Below are 23,179 nucleotides of genomic sequence, written 5' to 3'. Positions count from 1 at the left end.
GACAGCTTTAAGACTTGCGTGCTTCAAATGCCAGAGTTTCTGAGCCAACATTTTGGTTGCTAAGCAAGAGCATTGTTAAGTGAGTTTCACCACATTTTACAAGTTGGCCACGCCCACCCAGTCACATGACTGCCAAGACACCCCCACCTGGTGACAAGCCGGCAAGCCACTCCCACAAATCAGGCCACACCTACAGAAGAGTTCTAAAAAATTTTGAAACCCACCACTGGGTAAAGGTAAAGGATCCCCCGCACATGCGTGATAGTCATTCCCGACTCTAAGGAGCAGTGCTCATCTCCGTTTCAAAGCCAAAGAGCCAGCGCTGTCCAAAGACGTCTCCATTGTCATGTGACCGTCATGACTGAACGCCGAAGGCGCATCAAACGCTGTTACCTTCCCACCAAAGTGGTTCCTATTTTTCTACTCGCATTTTTTACATGCTTTCGAACTGCTAGGTTGGCAGAAGCTGGGACAAGTAACGGGAGCTCACTCTGTTATGCAGCGCTAGGGATTCGAACCACCAAACTTCCGACCTTTCTGATCGACAAGCTCAGCGTCTTAGCCACTGAGCCACCCCGTCCCCTATTACAACCATAACGGAGCCCCAAATTTCTGTTGCTAAGCAAGAGGGTTTGATTTGCATCGTGGCGACCAAAGCTGGAGGCAATATTCCAGTGGTGGTCTTGCCAAGGCATTATAAAAGGGGACACATATATTTACTTTCGTTGGCATGATATTGAATCGACCACAATGCGTTTTTCAAATTTCACCATAGAAACAGATGGCAAATCCTGCAGTCTACAATTAAAGGGACCATAGATTTGAAAGGACTGGATTGAAGCCGCTTGCTGGAAGCAGGAAGCAAATTAAATCACGTAAATCAAGGCCTTTCGAAGCTTATGATCAACCAGGGAAAATAGAAGCAGACCGTTTATGAAATTACAAGTAGTAACTGCTGTCTTGGAAACAGTCCTTAAAAAACCTCGAGACACTCAGAAAAAGTGGACAACACAGATTGTCCTCGCTTTACGACCGCAACTGAGCCCGGAGTGTCCGTTGCCAAATAAGACAGTTGTTAAGTGCCCCATTTTACGACCTTTCTTACCACAGTTGTTAAGTGAATCACTATAGTTGTTCAGTGACTAACATGGTTGTTAAGTGAATTTGGTTTCCCCATTGACTTTTGCTCGTCAGGGGATCACGTGACCCCAGGACACTCCCACCGTCATAAATAGGGACCAGTGGCCAAGCATCCGAATTTTGATCACATGACCACAGGGATTCTGCAAGGGTGATAAGTATGAAAAACAATCATATCACTTTTTTTTCAGTGCCGTTGTAACTTCGGAACAGTAACTCAATGAATGGTTGTAAGTCAAGGACTATCTGCACTGCCTGGAAGCATGAAGGTTTGATTTAGAAGTCATATCTAGCTCTCTGGGTTGATTCCCCCCACCACCACCCCGGTGGGTTGTCAGCTTCTTTTTTGCAAAGGCCTGAAATCAGGCAAGAGACATTTCAGCGTTTAGTAAAAACTAGCTGATACCCAGCGTTGTCCAGGTATTTATTTATAGGGGGAAAATGTCTGGACCAAACGTAATTTCTAATGTTGGATTTTCCCCCTTACCAGAGGGAGCCCCCTTGTGGAGTACTGTGAAGCTGTTACCATGGCAACTCCGCTGCGCTGTACAGTAGAAGCCATTTTAAGGCACAACAGGCTGTATCTTAACACCCTCCAGGGGTTTTTAGGAGTGTCTTTCCCCCACAATATTTGTTTCCAGAGAGGAGGAGCCTATGTCGCTATGAAATGGTCACCCGATCTCGATGCTCTGAGATCGCCGCCAATACTTTTTTCGCTGGGTGGTCCAATTGGACCTAAACCGTCCCGTAGAGACGGTGAACAGGAAGACTACGTTCTGCTGATCACAGGAACATCGCAAAGTCCCTGATTGATGCAGAAGGTCTCTCAGCTGGAGTTAAAAGCTCAGCTTCCAAGCTGATGAAGTAGGGACGGCTCCAAAACAGAAGAAAATGGAAGAGAAAGTGTTTACAGCTGATGAGGATTTTTTACCCATTTTAAAAGAGCCTGCCTATAAAAAACTTAAAGCTAATTTAAATCTAAGAATAAAAGAAATAAGTGGCGGAATTAAGCTTTGGATGGTTTTGGTCAGTGTGTTATCTTAATTTTTAAACGTTATTTTCATGGATTGAATTTATGCAAACCATTTGAAATGAATGGATCAAGTTTTCTTCTTCTAAAATTTTTAGTATTACTTTCACAACCTACGGACTAAATTTCTCGTTATTCATCACTACACGTGTCTTTTACTCTTTCTTCTCCATTTCACGTAAGAATTTGACTTTTTTTAACTTGGAATATTAAAAGATACAAAAAGAACAAAGAGAATTGCAACAATTGTAACAACAAAGGGAGTGATAACTGCTACTCGAAGAGTGGAGACTTGAGTATTGAAAACAAAATACTTTTACTTTCACTACTGATTATTCTGGTCTGGAACTTTAAAGGCTCACAGTTTGTTTATAGAAAGTGATAAGAAGTAAAGCACCATTTGTTTATACAAATGTTCCTTTGAAGTATATCCTTAACCAGAGATCTCATGGTGAACCTAGGTATAACCTTGTAAAAATCTTCCAAGTCAGAGCAGCAGTGTTTCTACAACTGGAAACAATGGCTTATTTCCAACAACAGAGAGAATCTGTCAGCTTGCAAGATATAATATTTGCAGTACAGAAATTATCAAATACATTTGAGAAAATGTTTGAAAAATTAGAGCACCTAACAGAAAAATATAATGAAAAGGATGGAGATGTTTATCAAATGGGAAAAATAGAGGGTAGAGTCCCAAGCAATAAAGAGAAAAATGACTACAAAGAAATCAAATTTGCTGACATCTATGGTGAATGGTTTCTGTCTGGAAATGGAAAAGTGGAATATGGAAAGGGGAACCAGATGGATGGGAACCCTACCCTAGATGGCTAGGCATAGAAGAAGAAAAAATAAAAGAATTGTGGATTTAAAGGGAGAAATTTTATTAGTAATAACATCGATAACAATACTGACAATTAAAGACAAGCTGATTAAGGAAAAAGAAGGAAATCAAAATTACATGAGAGAATCAATAAACAAGGAGTTGCAAAGAAGAGTCCATGCAAACTTGATTAAGGAGACGATTAGAGGACTGATGCCACAAATGGCAGAAGACATGAGACTATTTCGCTACTGGAAAGATACTGGCTGATAGATGAAAGTGTTTAATCTAAAACCAGTTGGACTTAGTGAAATTTAGTGACAATAAATATGGTTAAATAAACAATTGAAAATGATAATAATGTACACATATGTATTGGTATAACAAGTAGTAATTGGATATGAATATTGAATGGTACCTATGAAAGGAAGATGAGAAATGGTTTGGTTACATATAAAGATTAATAAAAAAGAACTAAATTATGATAATGGATATAGTCAAATAAAGGAGAGACAATGATAATAATGTATATATATAGGTATGGGTACAACATGGGGAAATTGGATGTAAATTGTAAACAGTGATTTGGAAAGGAAGATTAGAAACCTTTGTTACTAAATGTTATTGATGTTTAGCTAGAATAGGCCATAAGGATTAGTGTTATTGGGATACTAGAAATAGCAAATGAGATGCCACTATGTGGTTATGTCTTGGGTTTTGGTATGTTTTATGATGAAGGACGTTTAAACAATTATAGTCAAACGAGAATGGGGGTAGGATGATGGTAATACGTACAAATATATTTGATTTAAAAATACTAGAATTAATATGAATCATGGGTGACTGTGAAAGAAATGCACGAAAACTTTTTGTAACCAACTGATACACTTTCTACACTATGTAAAGAAAGAAGATTTTTTTTGTGTTATGTCTGTTTTGAAAAAAAAAAACAACTTTTAATTTAAAAAAAATGTTTCCAGAGACTAAGCCATCTGTGTACCAAGTTTGGTTGAAATTGCTCAAGGCGTTCCAGAGTTATGCTGGAACATACATAGCAATAGCAATAGCAGTTAGACTTATATACCGCTTCATAGGGCTTTCAGCCCTCTCTAAGAGGTTTACAGAGTCAGCATATCGACCCCACAGTCTGGGTCCTCATTTCACCCACCTCGGAAGGCTGAGTCAACCTTGAGCTGGTGAGATTAGAACCGCTGAACTGCAGATAACAGTCAGCTGAAGTGGCCTGCAGTACTGCACCCTAACCACTGTGCCACCTCGTATACATACATACATACATACATACATACATACATACATACATACATACATACAGAGAGAGAGAGAGAGAGAGAGAGAGAGAGAGAGAGAGAGAGAGAGAGAGAGGGAGAGAGAGAGTCGTTGTATAATGATACAATTGTGCCTCAAATCCTCAGCTGAGAAACTTGACAGATTGTAAATTCTGGGAAGGATTTCTTTCAAAGCACCTGTTCATTCCTTTCCAGTAGGCTGTATATTCAAATATGATGAATATAATGGAGAATTTGGGTCTGTCCATTCTTCCAGGCCTTATAAATTATTTGTCCATACTTTGAATTTTTAAAGCCTTTTTTTCCCTCTGATTTACTTCTGAGCTATTTCTTTCCTTGGATGCTAATCACCGTGCTTTCGAAAAGCTCTTGTGCCTTGACCTTCATATTATAGGGATTTATGACGGCGAAAAAAATACCAACTGTGCCTTTAGTCTGTTGGTTGTTTCAGTAATTCTTTACAGGGCCATAAAGTGTATTAGATGCTGGTATAAAAGAGAATAAACGTATGTGGACGGAGGATGTTAGGCAGTTCTGGGTACAGCAACATATGGTAAATGGGCAAGAAATGAAATGTTATTAGACGTTATGTTCATTTCTATTCCTAGCCACAGTGCTGGTAGGGAAGAGGTAATGTTATTACAGATGTGCTCAAAATGCCGCTATCTATACCGTTGTCCTCTCAAATTCGGCTGTTTTAAGATGGGTGAACTTCAACTCCCAAAATGCTCCAGCTCATAGATAGAGCCATGTTCTTAAACCCTTTTCATAAAGAAAGCTAGCAGAAGTGGGATTAGAACAGTGGTGGGACTGAATTTTTTTTACTACCGGTTCTGTGGGTGTGGCTTGATGGGCGTGGTGGGGGAAGGATCCTGCAAAATCTCCATTTCCTCCCCAGTCCTGGGGGAAGGATACTGCAAAATCCCCATTCCCTCTCCCCTTCTGGGGGAAAGATACTGCAAAATCTCCATTCATTCCCAACTCCAGGGGAAGGATACTGCAAAATCCCCATTCCCTCCCCACTCCTGGGGATAAGGATACTGCAAAATCCCCATTCCCTCTCCCCTTCTGGGGTAAGGATACTGCAAAATCCCCATACCCTCCACACTCCAGGGGAAGGATACTGCAAAATCCCCATACCCTCCCCACTCCAGGGGAAGGATACTGCAGAATCCCCATTCCCTCCCCTGGGGTAAGGATACTGCAAAATCCCCATTCCCTCTCCATTCCTGGGGATAAGGATACTGCAAAATCCCCATTCCCTCTCCCCTTCTGGGGTAAGGATACTGCAAAATCCCCATACCCTCCACACTCCAGGGGAAGGATACTGCAAAATCCCCATTCCCTCCCCACTCCAGGGGAAGGATACTGCAGAATCCCCATTCCCTCCCCACCCCACTAACCTTCTTCCCAGTTCCGTTCTCCTGTGCAGGGCAACAGAAGAAGACCCAGGCAATCAGTTGGGACTCAGGAGGCAGAGAATAGATGGGGGCGGGGCCAGCCAGAGGTGGTATTTGCTGGTTCTCCAAACTACTCACAATTTCTGCTACCGATTCTCCAGAACCGGCTGAATGCCACATCTGGATTGGAATCCCTTGTATTGGACAGCTAGCTTTCTATCTGTGGGTAATGTTTTCTTATATTTAGCGATGGCAAAGCTGATCTCTGAACCAAGCTACAGATTGCTGTTCTGTGCACAGCGAACTAGAAACTTGCCCTAGAGTAGTACTTCACAACTTTGACAACTTTAAGATGTGTGGATTCAGAATTATTTCTAAAAATTATAACAATGGGAACAAAAATAAATGCACATAAACAAAGGAATATCTTTACAAGTTCCTGTTAGAGACAGGAGTTCTGTTCGCGCAATATATTTAATTACTGACGAACAAAAATTAACCTATTTGGGGAGGAGGGATTAGCACAGTACATTAAACCACAAAAGGAACCAAACAGGCTGGATTCACACAGTCTGCCAGACTGCCAAAAGGTAAAGGTTACCTCACACGTATGTGCTAGTTGTTCCCGACTCTAAGGGGCGGTGCTCATCTCTGTTTCAAAGCCGAAGCGCCAGTGCTGTCTGAAGACGTCTCCGGAGTCATGTGGCCGGCATGACTCAACGCCGAAGGCGCACGGAACGCTGTTCCCTTCCCACCAAAGGTGGTTCCTATTTTTCTACTTTCATTTTTTACGTGCTTTTGAACTGCTAGGTTGGCAGAAGCTGGGACAAGTCACGGGAGCTCCCTCCGTTATGCCACGCTAGGGATTCGAACCGCTGAACTGCTGACCTTCTGATTGACGAGCTCAGCATCTTAGCCACTGAGCTACCGCGTCCCTCAGTCTGCCAAAAGAATCCCCCCAAATTTCTATCCAAGGTTAGCCTTAAAGCAAGCTTAGGGCGTGCCGAGTGGCTGCAGCCACTGCCCTCCAGATCTGATTTGCAAAGTGTGTTGTATGGATGTAGTAGCTTTACACGTGGAGCAAATAAACTCAGCAGCAGTGACCATTTGCAAGAGGAAAACTGGGACGGCCTGAAGACATATGAAAATCATCAACCACAGAGTCACCCCGGGTGCACCCCTTTTTTGGGGTAGAGCGGGGGTCCCCTTTGCAAAATTAGAAAGAGAGTAAAGGAGGAAGATTACAATCCCCCCCCCTCCACAAAGCACTACCGAGCTTCCTTGCCTGCCCCACAACGAGACTGGGAAGCAGGGAGGGTGGGGGGGGGGGGATGCAGATGGTACAGAGAAAGCTGCATCTATCATGGATAACCACTCAGTGTAGGACACCTTGAGGGGGGCTCCCTCTTTCTCTCCACCTGCCCCCCCTCCTCCCCCCGTGTTTCAAAACAGACACGGGACCCTTCCCCACTGATTCTTCTTCGGCTGGCTTACCTTGGCCCCTTCCCACATTGTAGCAGCCCTTTTGGCTTGAAGCCGGGCGGGCGGGCGGGGGGGGGGGGGGGCTTTTTCAGAAGCCGATTGGGGCTGTTAGCTTGCAACAAGGTGTATTTCCATGGCAACCAGTCACCACGGACCGATTTCTCCCAGGATACAGGCCGGGCTCTCTACTGACGTCAGTGCAGCAACAGAAGGAGTGATAATGGCGAGGCCTTTAAAGGTGCTCTGAGAGAGGGGGACGACAACGTACGGGTTTGTTTGCGGGGGGGCAGCTCGGCTGCTTAATGTACACACACACAGAGACACACACACCCCTTCCATAGTGGGAGCATCATCTCTTTCACCAAAAGAGCTAATCTGTCGGGAGGAAGGCCTTGCATTGAGCAGCTAGTTCTCACAAGCTCCCTGCACTGAACAGCTAGCCTTCTACCTGCGAGGAACGGTTCTTTATGTTTAGTGATGGCAGAGCTGACCTCAGAACTGTCAGCGCTGTCGGAAGACGCCTCCGGGGTCATGTGGCCGACATAACTCAACGCCGAAGGTTACCTCACACGTATGTGCTAGTTGTTCCCAACTCTAGGGGGCGGTGCTCATCTCTGTTTCAAAGCCGAAGAGCCAGCGCTGTCTGAAGACGTCTCCGGAGTCATGTGGCCGGCATGACTCAACGCCGAAGGCGCACGGAACGCTGTTACCTTCCCACTAAAGGTGGTTCCTATTTTTCTACTTGCATTTTTCACGTGCTTTCGAACTGCTAGGTTGGCAGAAGCTGGGACAAGTCACGGGAGCTCACTCCGTTATGCAGCGCTAGGGCTTCGAACTGCCGAACAGCCGACCTTTCTGATCGACAAGCGTCTCAGCCACCGAGCCACCGTGTCCCCTACTATGACCGCGTCCCTCAGCACAACTATATACCCCCAGACACACAATCAGAAATACCCACAACTACAGTATATACACACACATTTAAGAACTACCAATCTCCCTCACAATCTGAGTGGTGTAGAATAAAATATTAAAAGCAGCATTCAGGTAGTCCTCAGCTTACAACCTCAATTGAGCCTACAATTTCTGTTGCTAAGTGAGACAGTGGTTAAGTGAGCTCCATTTTACAACCTTTCTTGCCACAGTTGTTAAGTGAATCACCACAGTTGTTAAATTAGTCGCACGGTTGTTAAACGAATCTGGCTTCCCCATGGACTTTGCTTGTCCGAAGGTCACAAAAGCGAATCACATGACACTCTACACCGACCACAAGCCTCTCCTTGGGCTTCTGGCTGGCGATAGGCCGACCCCCCCACATCCTCTCCCCTAGGATGACCCGCTGGACGGAGTTCCTAGCTGCGTACTCCTATGCGCTATGCTACCATCCAGGCAAGCATCTAGGGCAATGGTCATAAGTGTGAAATAATGGTCATAAGTCACTTTTTTCAGTGCCATTGTAACTTTGACTGGTCACTAAACAAACTGTCGTAAGTTGGGGAGGACGGTACTTGTATACTAAATTTCAGCCCTGAAAATTTCAGGGGCTCTTTCCAAACACTTTCGTCCCAGATTTGGTTTAAAGTCAGTCCTTGACTTAGGACCACAATTGAGCCCAAAATTTCTGTCGCTGAGCGAGACGGTTGTGATGTGAGCTCACTTTACGACCTTGTTTAATAAAATATTAAAAGCATAAAAACAGCGTTCAGGTACAACTCAGCTTACAACCTCAATTGAGCCTAAAATTTCCATCGCTAAGTGAGACAGTGATTAAGTGAGCTCCATTTACAACCTTTCTTGCCACAGTTGTTAAGTGAATCACAGTTAGGACCACGGTTAGGAAGTAAATCTGGCTTCCCCGTTGATGTTGCTTGGTCAGAAGGTCACAAAAGCAGATCACGCAATCACAGGACACAGCAACCGTCATAAATAGGAGCCAGTCGCCAAGCTTCTGAATTTTGACCATGTGATTGCGGGATTGCTACCAGGGTCGTAAGTGTGAAAAACGATCCTTTCACTTCATTCATAGCTGTTGTGACTTTGAACCAGGGGGGAAATTCGACCGGTTCTATCCAGTTTGGCCGAACCAGTAGCGCCGGCGTCGGGAGGCTCCGCCCACTCACCCAGATGTCAACACGTCCCATTTTTGAAGCTCTGCGCATGTGTGTGGAAGGTCCTGCACATGCGTGGAGTTGGTTATGCACGCACCCATTTGCAAACTGGTAGCAAAGGTAGAGTAAGTTGATTTCACTCCTGCAATGAACACTAAATGAACAGAGAACTATGTATTCCAGTGCTGGGTTATGACCGGTATGCGCCAATACGGGCGTACCTGTGCCTGCCAGGAGCATCCGGTACCGTTCCAGCAAGGTGCTCCGGAGAGCCCGCCCGTCGCTCAAGCTCCTTACCTGTATTTGAGCTCTTCAGCGCTTCTGCGCAGGTGCACCGAGCGTATGGCGCCTATGCGATGCTCCCCTGAGCAGCTGGAGCATCGCGGCGCGTCGCAGGCGGTAAGTACGCGTGAGCGTGATGCGTGTATGTGCACGCAGGGTGCATGCATTGATGTGGTGGCGCCGGGCCCCGTTACACCATACCGGTTGCAACAGGATACAGAACCGATCACATTGATGTACTCTGTACATATTCAAAAAGGGAGTCCTAATTAAACCTTGTAAAACTTCCAACATGACAACCGACACTTATATTCTCTGAAAAATCTTGGTGTTTTTTTTTTTAAAGCAAAGGAACCAGAGCTTTGCGTTAATTGCTTCTAAACTGCACCCATGCTGGCTTTTCTTTTTATCCAAGGTGGCGGATAAAGGAACCTTTGTGTATTTGCCCAGAGTATATACTTCTCTGTTATTTCGCTGCCCCAAAATGTTTCGTCCTACCCATTTACTGAAACTGTCATTCTCAGCAAATGGCAAATAAAGCTGCAGAGGGGGGAAAAAAACCCATGGAAATGCAATTTTGTACTGGGGCGAGGTAAAACCAAAAAGCTTTTAAGTACGGAGTAGGATTTGCAACCCGTTGGATCTCTGGGGTTTGTCCTACATTTTGACCCTACCTATTCTGCTCCTCTGTATTAGAAATGTCACCGCGAGGTATTAAGACGTTAACAGGCATGGTTTGTTTTTTACAGAAGTACATATGTACTTCCTGTTCAGTGGGGAAATTCAATTTTTTTACTGCCAGTTCTGTGGGCGTGGCTTGGTGGGTGTGGCAGAGGAAGGATACTGTAAAAACTCCATTCCCTCCCCATTCCAGGGAAAGGATACTGCAAAATCTCCATTCCGTCCCCACTCCAGGGAAAGGATACTGCAAAATCTCCATTCCTTCCCCATTCCAAGGAAAGGATACTCCAAAATCTCCATTTCCTCCGCACTCCAGGGAAAGGATACTGCAAAATCCCCATTCCCTCCCCACTCCAGGGGAAGGATACTGCAAAATCTCCATTCCGTCCCCACTCCAGGGGAAGGATACTGGAAAATCTCCATTCCGTCCCCACTCCAGGGAGACGGATACTGCAAAATCTCCATTCTCTCCCACTCCAGGGAAAGAATACTACAAAATCTCCATTCCCTCCCCCCTCCGGGGAAAGGATACTGCAAAATCTCCATTCCGTCCCCACTCCAGGGAGAAGGATACTGCAAAATCTCCATTCTCTCCCCACTCCAGGGAAAGGATACTGCAAAAGTCCCATTCCCTCCCCACTCCAGGGGAAGGATACTGCAAAATCTCCATTCCGTCCCCACTCCAGGGAGAAGGATACTGCAAAATCTCCATTCTCTCCCACTCCAGGGAAAGAATACTACAAAATCTCCATCCCCCCCCACTCCAGGGAAAGGATACTGCAAAATCCCCATTCCCTCCCCACTCCAGGGGAAGGATACTGCAAAATCCCCATTCCCTCCCCACTCCAGGGGAAGGATACTGCAAAATCTCCATTCTCTCCCACTCCAGGGAAAGAATACTACAAAATCTCCATTCCCTCCCCACTCCAGGGGAAGGATACTGCAAAATCTCCATTCGGTCCCCACTCAGGGAGAAGGATACTGCAAAATCTCCATTCTCTCCCACTCCAGGGAAAGAATACTACAAAATCTCCATTCCCTCCCCACTCCAGGGAGAAGGATACTGCAAAATCTCCATTCTCTCCCACTCCAGGGAAAGGATACTGCAAAATCCCCATTCCCTCCCCACTCCAGGGAAAGGATACTGCAAAATCCCCATTCCCTCCCCACTCCAGGGGAAGGATACTGTAAAATCCCCATTCCCTCCCCACTCCAGGGGAAGGATACTGCAAAATCTCCATTCCGTCCCCACTCTGGGACCAGCCAGATGTGATACTAGCCGGTTCTTCAAACTATTCAAAATTTCGCTACCGTTTCTCCAGAACCTATCAGAACCGTCTGAATTTCAACAAGATAGGAAGGCATTCTTCCTCAATGATTTAGACGAGAGGATAGAAGAAGAACTCATCAAAATTTGCAGGTGACATCAAGCTGGCAGGAACAGCAATCCATCAGAATAGAGCTGGAAGGGACCTTTGAGGTCTTCTAGTCCAACCCCTTGCTCAAGCAGGAGACCCTATACCATTTCAGATAAGTGATTGTCTAGTCTTTTCTTAAAACTTCCAGTGATGAGCACCCCACAGGCAAGGTGTTCCACTAGATAACTGCTCATAGATACAAAAAAGAATTCACAACCAATCCTCATGCTTATGACAATGCAGCATCCTCACGGTCACAGGATCAAAATTCTGGCTCTGGGCGACTGATGTGTATTTACGACAATTGCAGTGTCCAAAGTCATGCGATCACCGTTTGCAACCTTCCTAGCCACTTCCCACAAGCAAAATCGAAGGGGGTGGGTGGGTGGGTTTGATTAACGACTGCATGATTCGTTTATCAGCTGGACTGATTTGCTTAAGGACGGTGGGAAAAGAACGATCATATTGGCAGGCGTGTCTGACTTCACAATTGCTTTCTTAGCAACAAAAATTCTGCTCCCAATTGTGTTTGTAAGTTGAGACCTACCTTAGTACACTTGAACTGCATAGCACAGCACAGCACAGCACAGCACAGCACAGAAGAAGTAAAGAGTAGAGTAGAGTAGAGTAGAGTAGAGTAGAGTAGAGTAGAGTAGAGTAGAGTAGAGTAGAGTAGAACAGAACAGAACAGAACAGAACAGAACAGAACAGAACAGAATAAGAAGTAGAGAATGGAATAGAGTAGAGTACAGTAGAGTAGAGTAGAGTAGAGTAGAACAGAACAGAACAGAACAGAACAGAATAAGTAGAGAGTAGAGTAGGGTAGAATAGAACAGAACAGAACAAGAAGTAGAGAATGGAATAGAGTAGATTAGAACAGAACAGAACAGAATAAGTAGAGAGTAGAGTAGGGTAGAATAGAACAGAACAGAACAAGAAGTAGAGAATGGAATAGAGTAGAGTAGAACAGAACAGAACAGAATAAGTAGAGAATAGAGTAGGGTAGAATAGAATAGAACAGAACAGAACAAGAAGTAGAGAATAGAATAGAGTAGAGTAGAGTAGAATTGAATAGAATAGAATAGAACAGAACAGAACAGATTAAGAAGTAGAGAATAGATAGGATAGGATAGCTGGGTAGGGTAGGGTAGGGTAGGGTAGAATAGAGTAGAATAGAAAAGAATAGAATAGAATAGAATAGAATAGAATAGAATAGAATTTCTTTATTGGCCAAGCGTGATTGTACACACAAGGAATCTATCTTTGGTGCATATGCTCTCGGTGTACATTTAAAAAATACATTCATAAGATACAACACTCAGTGATAGTCACAGGTTACTAACGAGCAATCAAATCATACTAGGAAACTAAATAAAACAATATAAATCCTAAAGATTCAAGCAACATGGTTATAGTCCTAAGTGGGAGGAGATATAGGTACTAGGAAGAGTGAGAAGAAGAATAGTAATACAGTCTTAGTAAATAGTTCGACAGTGTTGTGGGAATTATGGTAGCTGTTTAGTAGAGGGACTGACTTTTCCCAAATAGGCAGGGTTGTGACATGAGAGAATCACAACGTGAACTTTGGAGGACGACAAATCACAGCTAAATTTGACCATATGCTCCAAAAATTAGAAATTCAAGAAGTTAGCAGTGAAATGATCACTGAATAAATCTTGCCTTCCACTCGGCTTTGAGGGCAGCAGATGTTCATGCCTGCTTCCAGCGCCAAGTGAAACGCCACCTGCTAGTTTCAAAGGCCCAACAGATGCGAAAGGCAGAGGAGCAGGCCAACCAGTGGTTTCTTTGTTCAGTTGGCAACCTGCTGGTTGTTGCTTGATGGGGTTCCACCACAAATGCACGAATGACAAAAGTGTGTCTGACTAAACCACGGTGACAAAACCGCGCCGTCAAAACCGCGGCGACGAATGAGCGCTGAAGCGCGCCGACAACAGCACGGCGACAGAAGCGCGCTGTAACATAACCCTAAACCTAACCCTAAACCTAACCCTAAACCTAACCCTAACCCTAACCCTAACCCTAAACCTAACCCTAAACCTTACCTTAACTTAAATCGCGCTTCTGTCGGCGCGCTGTTGTCGGCACGCTGTTGTCAGCGCGCTTTTGACATCGCGGTTTTAGCGGTGCGGTTTTGTCGGCGCGCTTTTGACGTTCGCGCTTATGTCGTGCCACGGCTTGATGGAACCTTTTGGAAATGCCGTAATTCTAGCCAGATCAAGTTTTTTTTTTAAAAAGCTACTCTTTCGATTTATTAGCTATTTCCTTTTGAGTGCCAAGAGCAGAGACCACCCGGAGTTGGGTAATTGAATTAATCTTAGGATTTGAAAGACGGCATCTTCTGGAGCTGCAAAAAACCACGTTATTAATATCAGGCATTGGGTTGTTTTGGGAGAAAACAGAACATCTGGAAGGAAGGTCTTTTCTGATATCTGGCTGGGTTCAACAGCTGGCTTTTTGTTCCCCTAAAATGCCCTGGGCTCACCACAGCTGCACCATCAGCCCCCCCCACCCCCGTAAAAGGAATACAAAAATGAAAGTTTTCAGCAGACATGTGAACAGAATAACAGAGTTTGAAGGGACTTTGGAGATCTTCTAGTCCAGTGTTTCTCAACCTTGGTAACTTGAAGATGTCCGGACTTCAACTCCCAGAATTCCCCAGCCAGCGAACTCCATGCATACATTCAGACAGAGTCAGATCCCAGATTTCTACGGCAGGCGTGTGAAAGTTCACAGCCTGCTGCAGAACCTCATTGGTGGATATGATTTATGACACAGACTGAGGGGAGGGGAGACACGGGGGTAAAGTTCAGACGCCATTAACCAGAAATCAGATTCGGCTCCGCAGGAGAACATGCCAAAATGTTGCTCCTAATAAATGACTGGATTTCTTTTGAACTTTGTTTCGAGGCTCGTAAATTAATTAGGTCATCTTTTGGAAACTTCACAGCAGGGGCTGGATTACTAGATGACCTCCATGGCCCCTTTAAATGCTAGGATTTGTTGCTTCTGTAAAAATATAACTGGCTGAATCACCCTCATGATGGCACCCTAGGCAAAAAAGGTAACCAATGGGCCTACGGCGAGAGCAATTAAAACAGGCACCTCAAGAAATTCCTGGCTGTCCACAGAGCTCTGACGAACCAACCTGCGCACCAGTGAGGTCCGAGTGTGGCCCAGGGATGAGAGGGCGGGCAGGGTTTTCGCCTCGTTCCACTCCACATGCAACGTATTGTCCACAGCCACTGCAGGGGAGAGCAGAGAGTGAGGTCAACCTCAAGGGGCACCACAAGAGGGAGGCAGAGAGCAAATCCCCTAACGTCGTACTGCTCAACCTTGGCAACTTTTAAGACGGGTGGACTTCAGCTCCCAGAATTCCCCAGGCAGACTTTCTGGTTTGTCCCTGAAGGCGTTTCGCTTCTCATCCAGAAAGTTTCTTCAACAGAGCTGTAGAAGCTTCTTGGATGAGAAGCGAAATGTCTTCGAGGACAAAATAGGAAGTCCAGTTGCCTTTTGAAGAAAAAAAAAAGACACCTTTGGGACAACCATGACCTGGATGACTGAGAATCTCCATAGACATTAAAAATGGGTGGACTTCAACTCCCAGAATTCCCCATCCAGCCAAAGCTGAGTGGGGAATTCTGGGAGTTGAAGCCCACCCGTCTTAACGTTGCCAAAGTTGGAAAACCCTGCCCTAGTGTTACCCCACCCCACCTCACCTCATTCAACTAGCCAAATCAGGCCTCACTTCCTGATTCCCTTAATGCTCGCAAGGGTCAGAACTGATTGTAAGTAACTTTATTCAGTGTAAATTTGAATGGTTGCCAAATGAATGGTTATATGTTGAGGACCACCTGTTATATATATACAGAAGCACGATTTAAGTTAAGGTAAGGGTTAGGATTAGGTTTAGGGGTTTGCTTTAGGGTTAGGTTTAGGGTTAGTTTAGGGTTAGGTTTAGGGTTAGGCTTAGGGTTAGGTTTAGGGTTAGGTTTAGGGTTAGGGTTAGGGTTAGGGTTAGGGTTAGGGTTAGGGTTAGGGTTAGGGTTAGGTTTAGGGTTAGGTTAAGGGTTAGGGTTAGGGTTAGGGTTAGGGTTAGGTTTAGGGTTAGGGTTAGGGTTAGGTTTAGGGTTAGGGTTAGGGTTAGGGTTAGGGTTAGGGTTAGGGTTAGGGTTAGGGTTAGGTTAGGGTTAGGGTTAGGGTTAGGGTTAGGGTTAGGGTTAGGGTTAGGGTTAGGGTTAGGGTTAGGGTTAGGGTTAGGTTTAGGGTTAGGTTTAGGGTTAGGGTTAGGGTTAGGTTTAGGGTTAGTTTAGGGTTAGGTTTAGGGTTAGGGTTAGGATTAGGTTTAGGGGTTTGCTTTAGGGTTAGGGTTAGGGTTAGGTTTAGGGTTAGTTTAGGGTTAGGTTTAGGGTTAGGCTTAGGGTTAGGTTTAGGGTTAGGTTTAGGTTTAGGGTTAGGGTTAGGGTTAGGTTTAGGGTTAGGTTTAGGGTTAGGGTTAGGGTTAGGTTTAGGTTTAGGTTAGGGTTAGGGTTAGGGTTAGGGTTAGGGTTAGGGTTAGGGTTAGGGTTAGGGTTAGGGTTAGGGTTAGGGTTAGGGTTAGGGTTAGGGTTAGGGTTAGGGTTAGGGTTAGTTTAGGGTTAGGTTTAGGGTTAGGGTTAGGGTTAGGATTAGGTTTAGGGGTTTGCTTTAGGGTTAGGTTTAGGGTTAGGTTTAGGGTTAGTTTAGGTTTAGGTTTAGGGTTAGGCTTAGGGTTAGGTTTAGGGTTAGGTTTAGGGTTAGGGTTAGGGTTAGGGTTAGGGTTAGGGTTAGGGTTAGGGTTAGGGTTAGGTTTAGGGTTAGGGTTAGGGTTAGGGTTAGGGTTAGGGTTAGGGTTAGGGTTAGGGTTAGGGTTAGGTTTACAGCACGCTTCTGTCGGCGCACTGTTGTCGGCGCGCTTCACCGCTCATTCGTCGGCGCACTTTAGAACTCATGGTTTTGCCACCGCGGTTTAGTCGGGCGCGCTTTTGTCGTTCGCCCTTTTGTCGGTGAACCAAGCTGATATATCTGCCCTAACGCACCTGAAGGAAGGACAAGAAATAACAGAGAGAAGTTGACCAAAGAGAAAACCAACCTAGTGACCGTGAGAGCAATTAATCAGTGGAACAAGTTGCCTTCAGAAGTTGCTTCATCACTGGAGGTTTTTAAGAAGAGACAGGACAGCCGCTTGTCCAGAATGGCATGGGATCTCCTCACTGGTGGGTTTCACATTTCGTTACCACCGGTTCGCTGCAGGCACACACGCCCCTTCTGCACAAGTACACGGCCTTCCGCGCTCATGCTTTGCTCGCACGGGCACCTTCTGTGCATGCACCTGGCCTCAAAAACGTGCCTAAATAGGACAGCATGGAGCCTGGTTGGGTGGGCAGGCCCACCCATGATTTCAGTTTAGGTGAACCGGTCTGAACTGGCTGAATACCACCTCTGAATCTCCTACTTGAACAGGGGGTTGGACTAGAACAGGGATCGGCAAACTTAAACACTCAAAGAGCCATTTGGACCTGTTTCCCACAGAAAAGAAAACAACGGGAGCCACAAAGGTCCTAACTGGAAGCCCCCTGTTCAATTCTGGAGCTGACCGGAAGTTCAGTTTCCCCCACCATAGAGTCTCCTCCTAGCACGACGTACTTTTTCCTCTACCTGTCAAAACCGAAAGCCCTACCAATTGTGGAGACAACTAGAAAACCCTCCCCTTGCCATAGAGTCTTCTCCTGGCACACTGTGCTTCTCCCCCACCCCCACCAGAAGCTCTTCTCAAAATTGTGGCACCGACCGGTGACGGAGCCGCAACAGAGGGAGGAAAGAGCCACATGCGGCTCCAGAGCCGCAGTTTGCTGACCCCTGGACTAGAAGACCTCCAAGGTCCCTTCCAACTCTGGCGCGACCACAGTTGAGCCCAACATTTATGGGGTTAGGTGAGAAATTGGGGAGGTGGGTTTTGCCCCATTTGACAACTTTCCTTGCCACATTTGTGAAGTCGATCACCTCAGTTGTTTCGATTAGTAACACGGCTATTAAGTGAAACTGGTTTCCTCATGGACTTGGCTTGTCAGAAGGTCATAAAAGGGAGTCATATGACCCCCGGGACACTGCAACTGTCATAAATGTGAGTCTGTTGTCAAGCATCTGAATGCAAATCAGGTGGCCACGGGGAAGCTTCAGTGGTCATAAGTGTGAAAAATGGTGATGTCCCTTTTTTCAGTACCGTTGTAACTTTGAACGGTCACTGAGCGAATTGTTGTACATCGAGGACTACCTGTGGACAGTGGTGGGAGTCAAATAATTTAACAACCGGTTCTCTGTCCTAATGACCAGCTGGGTAGGCGGGGCTCGGTGGTCAAGTGACTGGCTGGGCATGGCCAACTCAACGTCACTCAGGTCGATGGGCACTTCGCCTTAGCTGTTACAATGTCATCAGGGTTAACCGGAAAGGCAGTTTCTGCAAACAGGACAATAAAGATTAGGCTAGAAACAACACCAGAATGTCTCCTTACTGCCTTCCTTACAGGATTAGCCCTGTAAAGTGGGAAAAAACAAAATGAGATTTCTTCCAACAACCGGCTCTCCCAACTGCTTAGAAAGTTACCAACCGGTTCTCCCGAGTAGGTGCGAACCGGCTGAATCCCACCACTGCCTGTACACTGTTGTACGCTTTGCCAGAGTGTAAAAAACCCCTTTACTTCCTAAATATCCCAGATACAAAGAATTGGATCTGGGCAGTCAACCTTCTCAGGAAGCTTTCTAAAGATAGCTGCCACAAGGTCGCCTCCAGCTGAATGGTGGATCAGGTGGGTAATTGGCAAAATAGCGGTCAGGGAGTTCTGTTCTGGTTTGTTTATTTGTTTGGCTTTGCCCTCGGCGGTTTACGTTCAACCCAAGAAATCATTTCAAAAGAGAAGAAGGCTTTTTGTGACGTGTGCATAGATGGAGTGTGTTGTTCTAGCGCAGGGTAGGCGAGAATGGTCCGATGTCCCTCCACAATGGTGCCCTCGGTATTTGCTGAGCGAGGCACTTGCCACATGCGTTTTGCCCATTTTGCAACCTTTCTCGTCATATTTGCTAAGCGAATCACTCCAGTTGTTCAGCTGGCCGCATAATTGTTGAGCGAATCTGGTTCCGTTTTGACTTTTGAGTGTTGTCAGTTTTTTTTTTCCCCCTTTGATTTTGGAGCAAACTGCACTGTCAACTCGCAAAGCATCCCTGGCCTGCTCTTGAGTAGCCATAGGCAAGGGGGTGGGGGAGCAACACAGCCGCCACAACCAGAAGCACATTCCACACATACCTTTCTCAAGGCTGTATCCCAGGTTACTTGCAACAGCCGGAAGGGCGTGATCTCTGCAGCTCACAAAAGTGTTCCATTGGAGAATGTAATTTATGATACAGTCTGGGGGGAGGGGCGAAACAGGGTCATAATTGGGCCGTAAATTACGTGGGGTCAGAGCTGGCTTCATTTGGGTACATCCTGACATGTTGCTCCTAACAATTACCTCCACACGACCTATTAGATCTCACCGGTTAGGCCTCCTCCGAGTCCCATCTGCCGGTCAATGCCGACTGGCAACTACGCGGAGGAGAGCCTTCTCGGTGGCAGCTCCGACCCTGTGGAACGATCTCCCCGTGGAAATTCGTACCCTCACCACCCTCCAGACCTTCCGCACAGCCCTCAGAACTTGGCTATCCCGTCAGGCCTGGGGTTAAGACTACAACCCGCCCGAATAGTATGAATGTTGTGTTTTAATTATGTATTTGTCTTATATGTTAAAAGTTTGTCTCCCCCCCCCCTTTTTAAGTTGTAAGCCGCCCTGAGTCCCCCCAGGGAAATGGGCGGCATATAAATAAACTTTAAATCTAAAAAAAAAAAAATCTAAAATCTAACAAATAACTGGATTTCTTTTGAAGCTTGGCTCGAGGCTCATGATTTAATTAGGCATCCATCGGAACCCTGACACCCACATTCTCTAACACTGATGAGGTTACAAAGAACCAAGCTCAGGGGACATTAAGGATTCCACAGATGGAACAAAGCCTTGAATCATTGTGTTTTTGTTTTTTTTAAATGTCCTACACTGCAACTCCAGAATGGCAAAGAGAGATTTGTAACTTTTGATCTGTACCTGCTAATTTTGAAAACGCGGAGAGCTTTCACTTTGCGCTTAGGCTGCTCTTATGCATTTTTCCCCGCCTCCAGCTATTAATACAAAATTGTTATGAGCGCAGCTGAGCTCACAGACAACCTGAAGGGAAAGGAGAGAACCAGAGCTTCTCCAATTTGATCAAAGTGAGAATTAAGCACGCCCCACAAAGCACAGAACCTAAAGGAAATCAACCTTAACCCTGACTGTCCTTGGGAATGACAGTGTCTCAACCTCCAGCTCATGAATCCAAATAAAAGTCCAGGATCATTCCGTGTCTGAAAATCTGACTGTTTATTGAATACGCAGCATGGTAATACCGAGGAAAAGCTAACTCTGAGATCCCCAAACCCCACTCCATAGAATAAAGCAATACTTTCCCAAGCCAACCCCCCCCCCCAACCTCTCACATAGTCTATGTAAACAGGTTCTCTTAGTTACGGGAACCGTCTGCTTCAACTCCACACCTGTTATGATGTCCTTGAACAGATTTCAGGCTCCCACGGCCTTCAGCAGAATCCTAGAAGTTTCGTTCCTCCGTCTAACCCATTTAGAAGTTTTGTTTCTCCATCTAACCTAGGGGTCTCCAACCTGTGGGCCGTAGCCCATACCGGGCCATGACCTGTTGGCTATCGGGCTGCGTAAGTGACTGGCCAATGCATGTTTGTGTGTGTGATAGAGGTGGATTGCTCCTGGTTCGGCCCCGATCGGGTGAACCAGTAGTGGCGGCGGCGGTAGCAATAGCAATAGCAGTAGACTTATATACCGCTTCATAGGCCTTTCAGGCCTCTCTAAGCGGTTTACAGAGAGTCAGCATATTGCCCCCAACAATCTGGGTCCTCATTTTACCCACCTCGGAAGGATGGAAGGCTGAGTCAACCCTGAGCCGGTGAGATTTGAACCGCTGACCTGCTGATCTAGCAGTAGCCTGCAGTGCTGCTTTTAACCACTGCGCCACCTTGGCTCCGCCCACCCACCCAGATGCTTCTGCACATGTGCAGAAGCATCGTACGAGCGCATGCATGAGCAAACGGGTAGTAAAAAATGGAAACCCACCACTGGTGTGTAAGTTTGCACACACACACACTACTCATACTAATGACACATGTCTGCTTGCGGCCGCATTTGCATCGCATGTGTGGGCATGGCCCTATTCGCACATGTGCATGTGCTCATAAAGGTGCCTGCCTCCCTCCCTCCCCCTTCTGGGCCACCAACCCAAAAAGGTTGGGAAGTTCTGATCTAACCCATTCAAAAACACTACCTTTTCCCCCTCTTACTCTAATGGAAAGTTGAAACGGAGAAGCCCATAGCTGCCAAAGTTTCATCCTTGACAGGCAGATATTAAGCTGAAGATCACATCCTTTAGCCACCCAATGAAAAGAGGGGACTGACTGGAAAAGATCCTGAGGTTGGGAAGGATTGAAAGCAAAAGGAGAAAGCAGGGCTGAAATTTCAGCAGGTTCTGACCAGTTCTGGAGAACCGGTAGCGGAAGGAGTGGGGAGGGAATGGGGATTTTGCAGTATCCTTCCCCAGGAGTGAGGCGGAAATGGGGATTTTGCAGTATCCTTCCCCAGGAGTGGGGAGAGAATGGAGATTTTGCAGTATCCTTCCACAGGAGTGAGGAGGGAATGGAGATTTTGCAGTATCCTTCCCAAGAGTGGGGAGGAAATGGGGATTTTGCAGTATCCTTTCCCAGGAGTGGGGAGGAAATGGGGATTTTGTAGTATCCTTTCCCAGGAGTGGGGAGCAAATGAGGATTTTGCAGTATCCTTTCCCAGGAGTGGGGAGGGAATGGAGATTTTGCAGTATCCTTTCCCTGCCACACCCACCAAGCCACGCCCACAGAACGCTTGGTAAAAGAAATTGAATTCCACCCCTGGGAGAAAGGGACAGCAGAGGATGAGATGGTTTGATAGTGTCATCGACGCAACGAACATGAATTTTAGCAAACGCCGTGAGACAATGGAGGACAATGGGGGGCCTGGTGCACTCCGGTGTCCATGGGGTCGCAAGGAATCGGACATGACTTCGCACCTGAGCCTCAACGAAAAACAAAGCACGCAATGGCTATTTCACATAAGCTGCTAACTCAGCAGAGAGTTTTCCGCAAGCCTGAATTCCTGAAAACGGCCCGACAGCTCAAGCAGTGTATGAATTAATAAAAGCCAAGGAAGCTACATAGTAATATGCCAAGAACGCAATCCATAGAGGAGGCAAAATCCTGCAGTCAAGTGGAAGACATGCATTCAAGAATATCCACTCAGTACCCATCGAGGGAAATATTTGTAGCTACCAGAGCCAGCCCTGGGATGTTACCTAAAGTAATTAACCGTCTATGAGAAAACAACCAGAGATAACCAAGGACCCCACAATATTCGTTTGTTGTGGAGGAGCCAAGGTGGCGCAGTGGTTAAATGCAGCACTGCAGGCTACTGCTAGATCAGCAGGTCAGCGGTTCAAATCTCACCGGCTCAGGGTTGACTCAGCCTTCCATCCTTCCGAGGTGGGTGAAATGAGGACCCAGATTGTTGTTGGGGGCAGATAGGCTGACTCTCTGTAAACCGCTTAGAGAGGCCTGAAAGGCCTATGAAGCGGTATATAAGTCTACTGCTATTGCTATTACTGCTATATGATAAAGGCAACCGAAGGCAGGGACTTCCAAACTTGGACTTCATCTCCCAAAATTCCCCAATCATTCGGGATATTCTGGAGATCAAAGTCCCCACATTTTAAAGTTGCCAAGTTTGAAGACCCTGACCTAAGCCTCAACCTGGGAGTTGAAGTCCACAAGTCTTAAAGTTGATGCCTTTGGAGACCCCCTGCCCTGAGTCTCACAACCTGATGCCCTCCAAACGATGAAAGAAGTTTTGAGGAATAATCCCAACTAGGCTAGAGAAGGGTGAACTAAACCATCTCTCTGTTGAGAGAAGGGTGGGGAGGAGAGGGGGAGAGGAAGAGAGCGAGGGAGAGAGGCAGACAGAGAGAGAGACAGAGACAGAGAGAGAGACAGAGACACAGAGACAGAGAAAGAAAGACACAGAGAGACAGACACACAAACACATACAAACAGACACAGAGAGAGACAGACACAAAGAGAGGCAGAGAGAGAGACACACAGAGAGATACAGAGAGACAGAGAGAGGTAGAGAGAAAGAGACACACAGAGAGAGAAACACAGAGACACACACAGAGAGAGAGACAGACACAGAGAGAGACAGACAGACAGAGAGACACTGTCAGAGACAGAGAGAGACAGAGAGAGACAGGTAGACAGACAGACAGAGACACATACACACAGAGAGACAGAGAGAGAGACAGAGA

General features: G+C 46.1%; 1 protein-coding gene across 3 annotated transcripts in view; it reads right to left on the bottom strand.

Annotated features, from left to right (window-relative positions):
* The window catches only part of FAM131A (family with sequence similarity 131 member A), a 98,084-nt gene that overhangs the window by 28,155 nt on the left and 46,750 nt on the right, over positions 1-23,179 (bottom strand). Inside the window, exon 2 of one of the 3 annotated variants that reach the window (XM_087725147.1) lies at positions 14,792-14,931. The exons of 1 other annotated variant lie outside the window; for it this stretch is intronic. In XM_087725147.1, the coding sequence (XP_087581273.1) occupies positions 14,792-14,931 (140 nt within the window). Of the gene's footprint in view, positions 1-14,791; positions 14,932-23,179 lie in introns of those variants that run through there. One more of the 3 variants, XM_087725149.1, reaches the window with a different exon arrangement.

This window comes from Thamnophis sirtalis, unplaced genomic scaffold (genome assembly GCF_051295495.1).
Source record: "Thamnophis sirtalis isolate CommonGarterSnake01/CBP01778 unplaced genomic scaffold, rThaSir2_p1.2 scaffold_11, whole genome shotgun sequence".
Classification (NCBI taxonomy): Eukaryota; Metazoa; Chordata; class Lepidosauria; order Squamata; family Natricidae; genus Thamnophis; species Thamnophis sirtalis.
The sequence above is the reverse complement of the archived record's forward strand: the minus strand, read 5'-3'. Positions and strand labels throughout refer to the sequence as shown.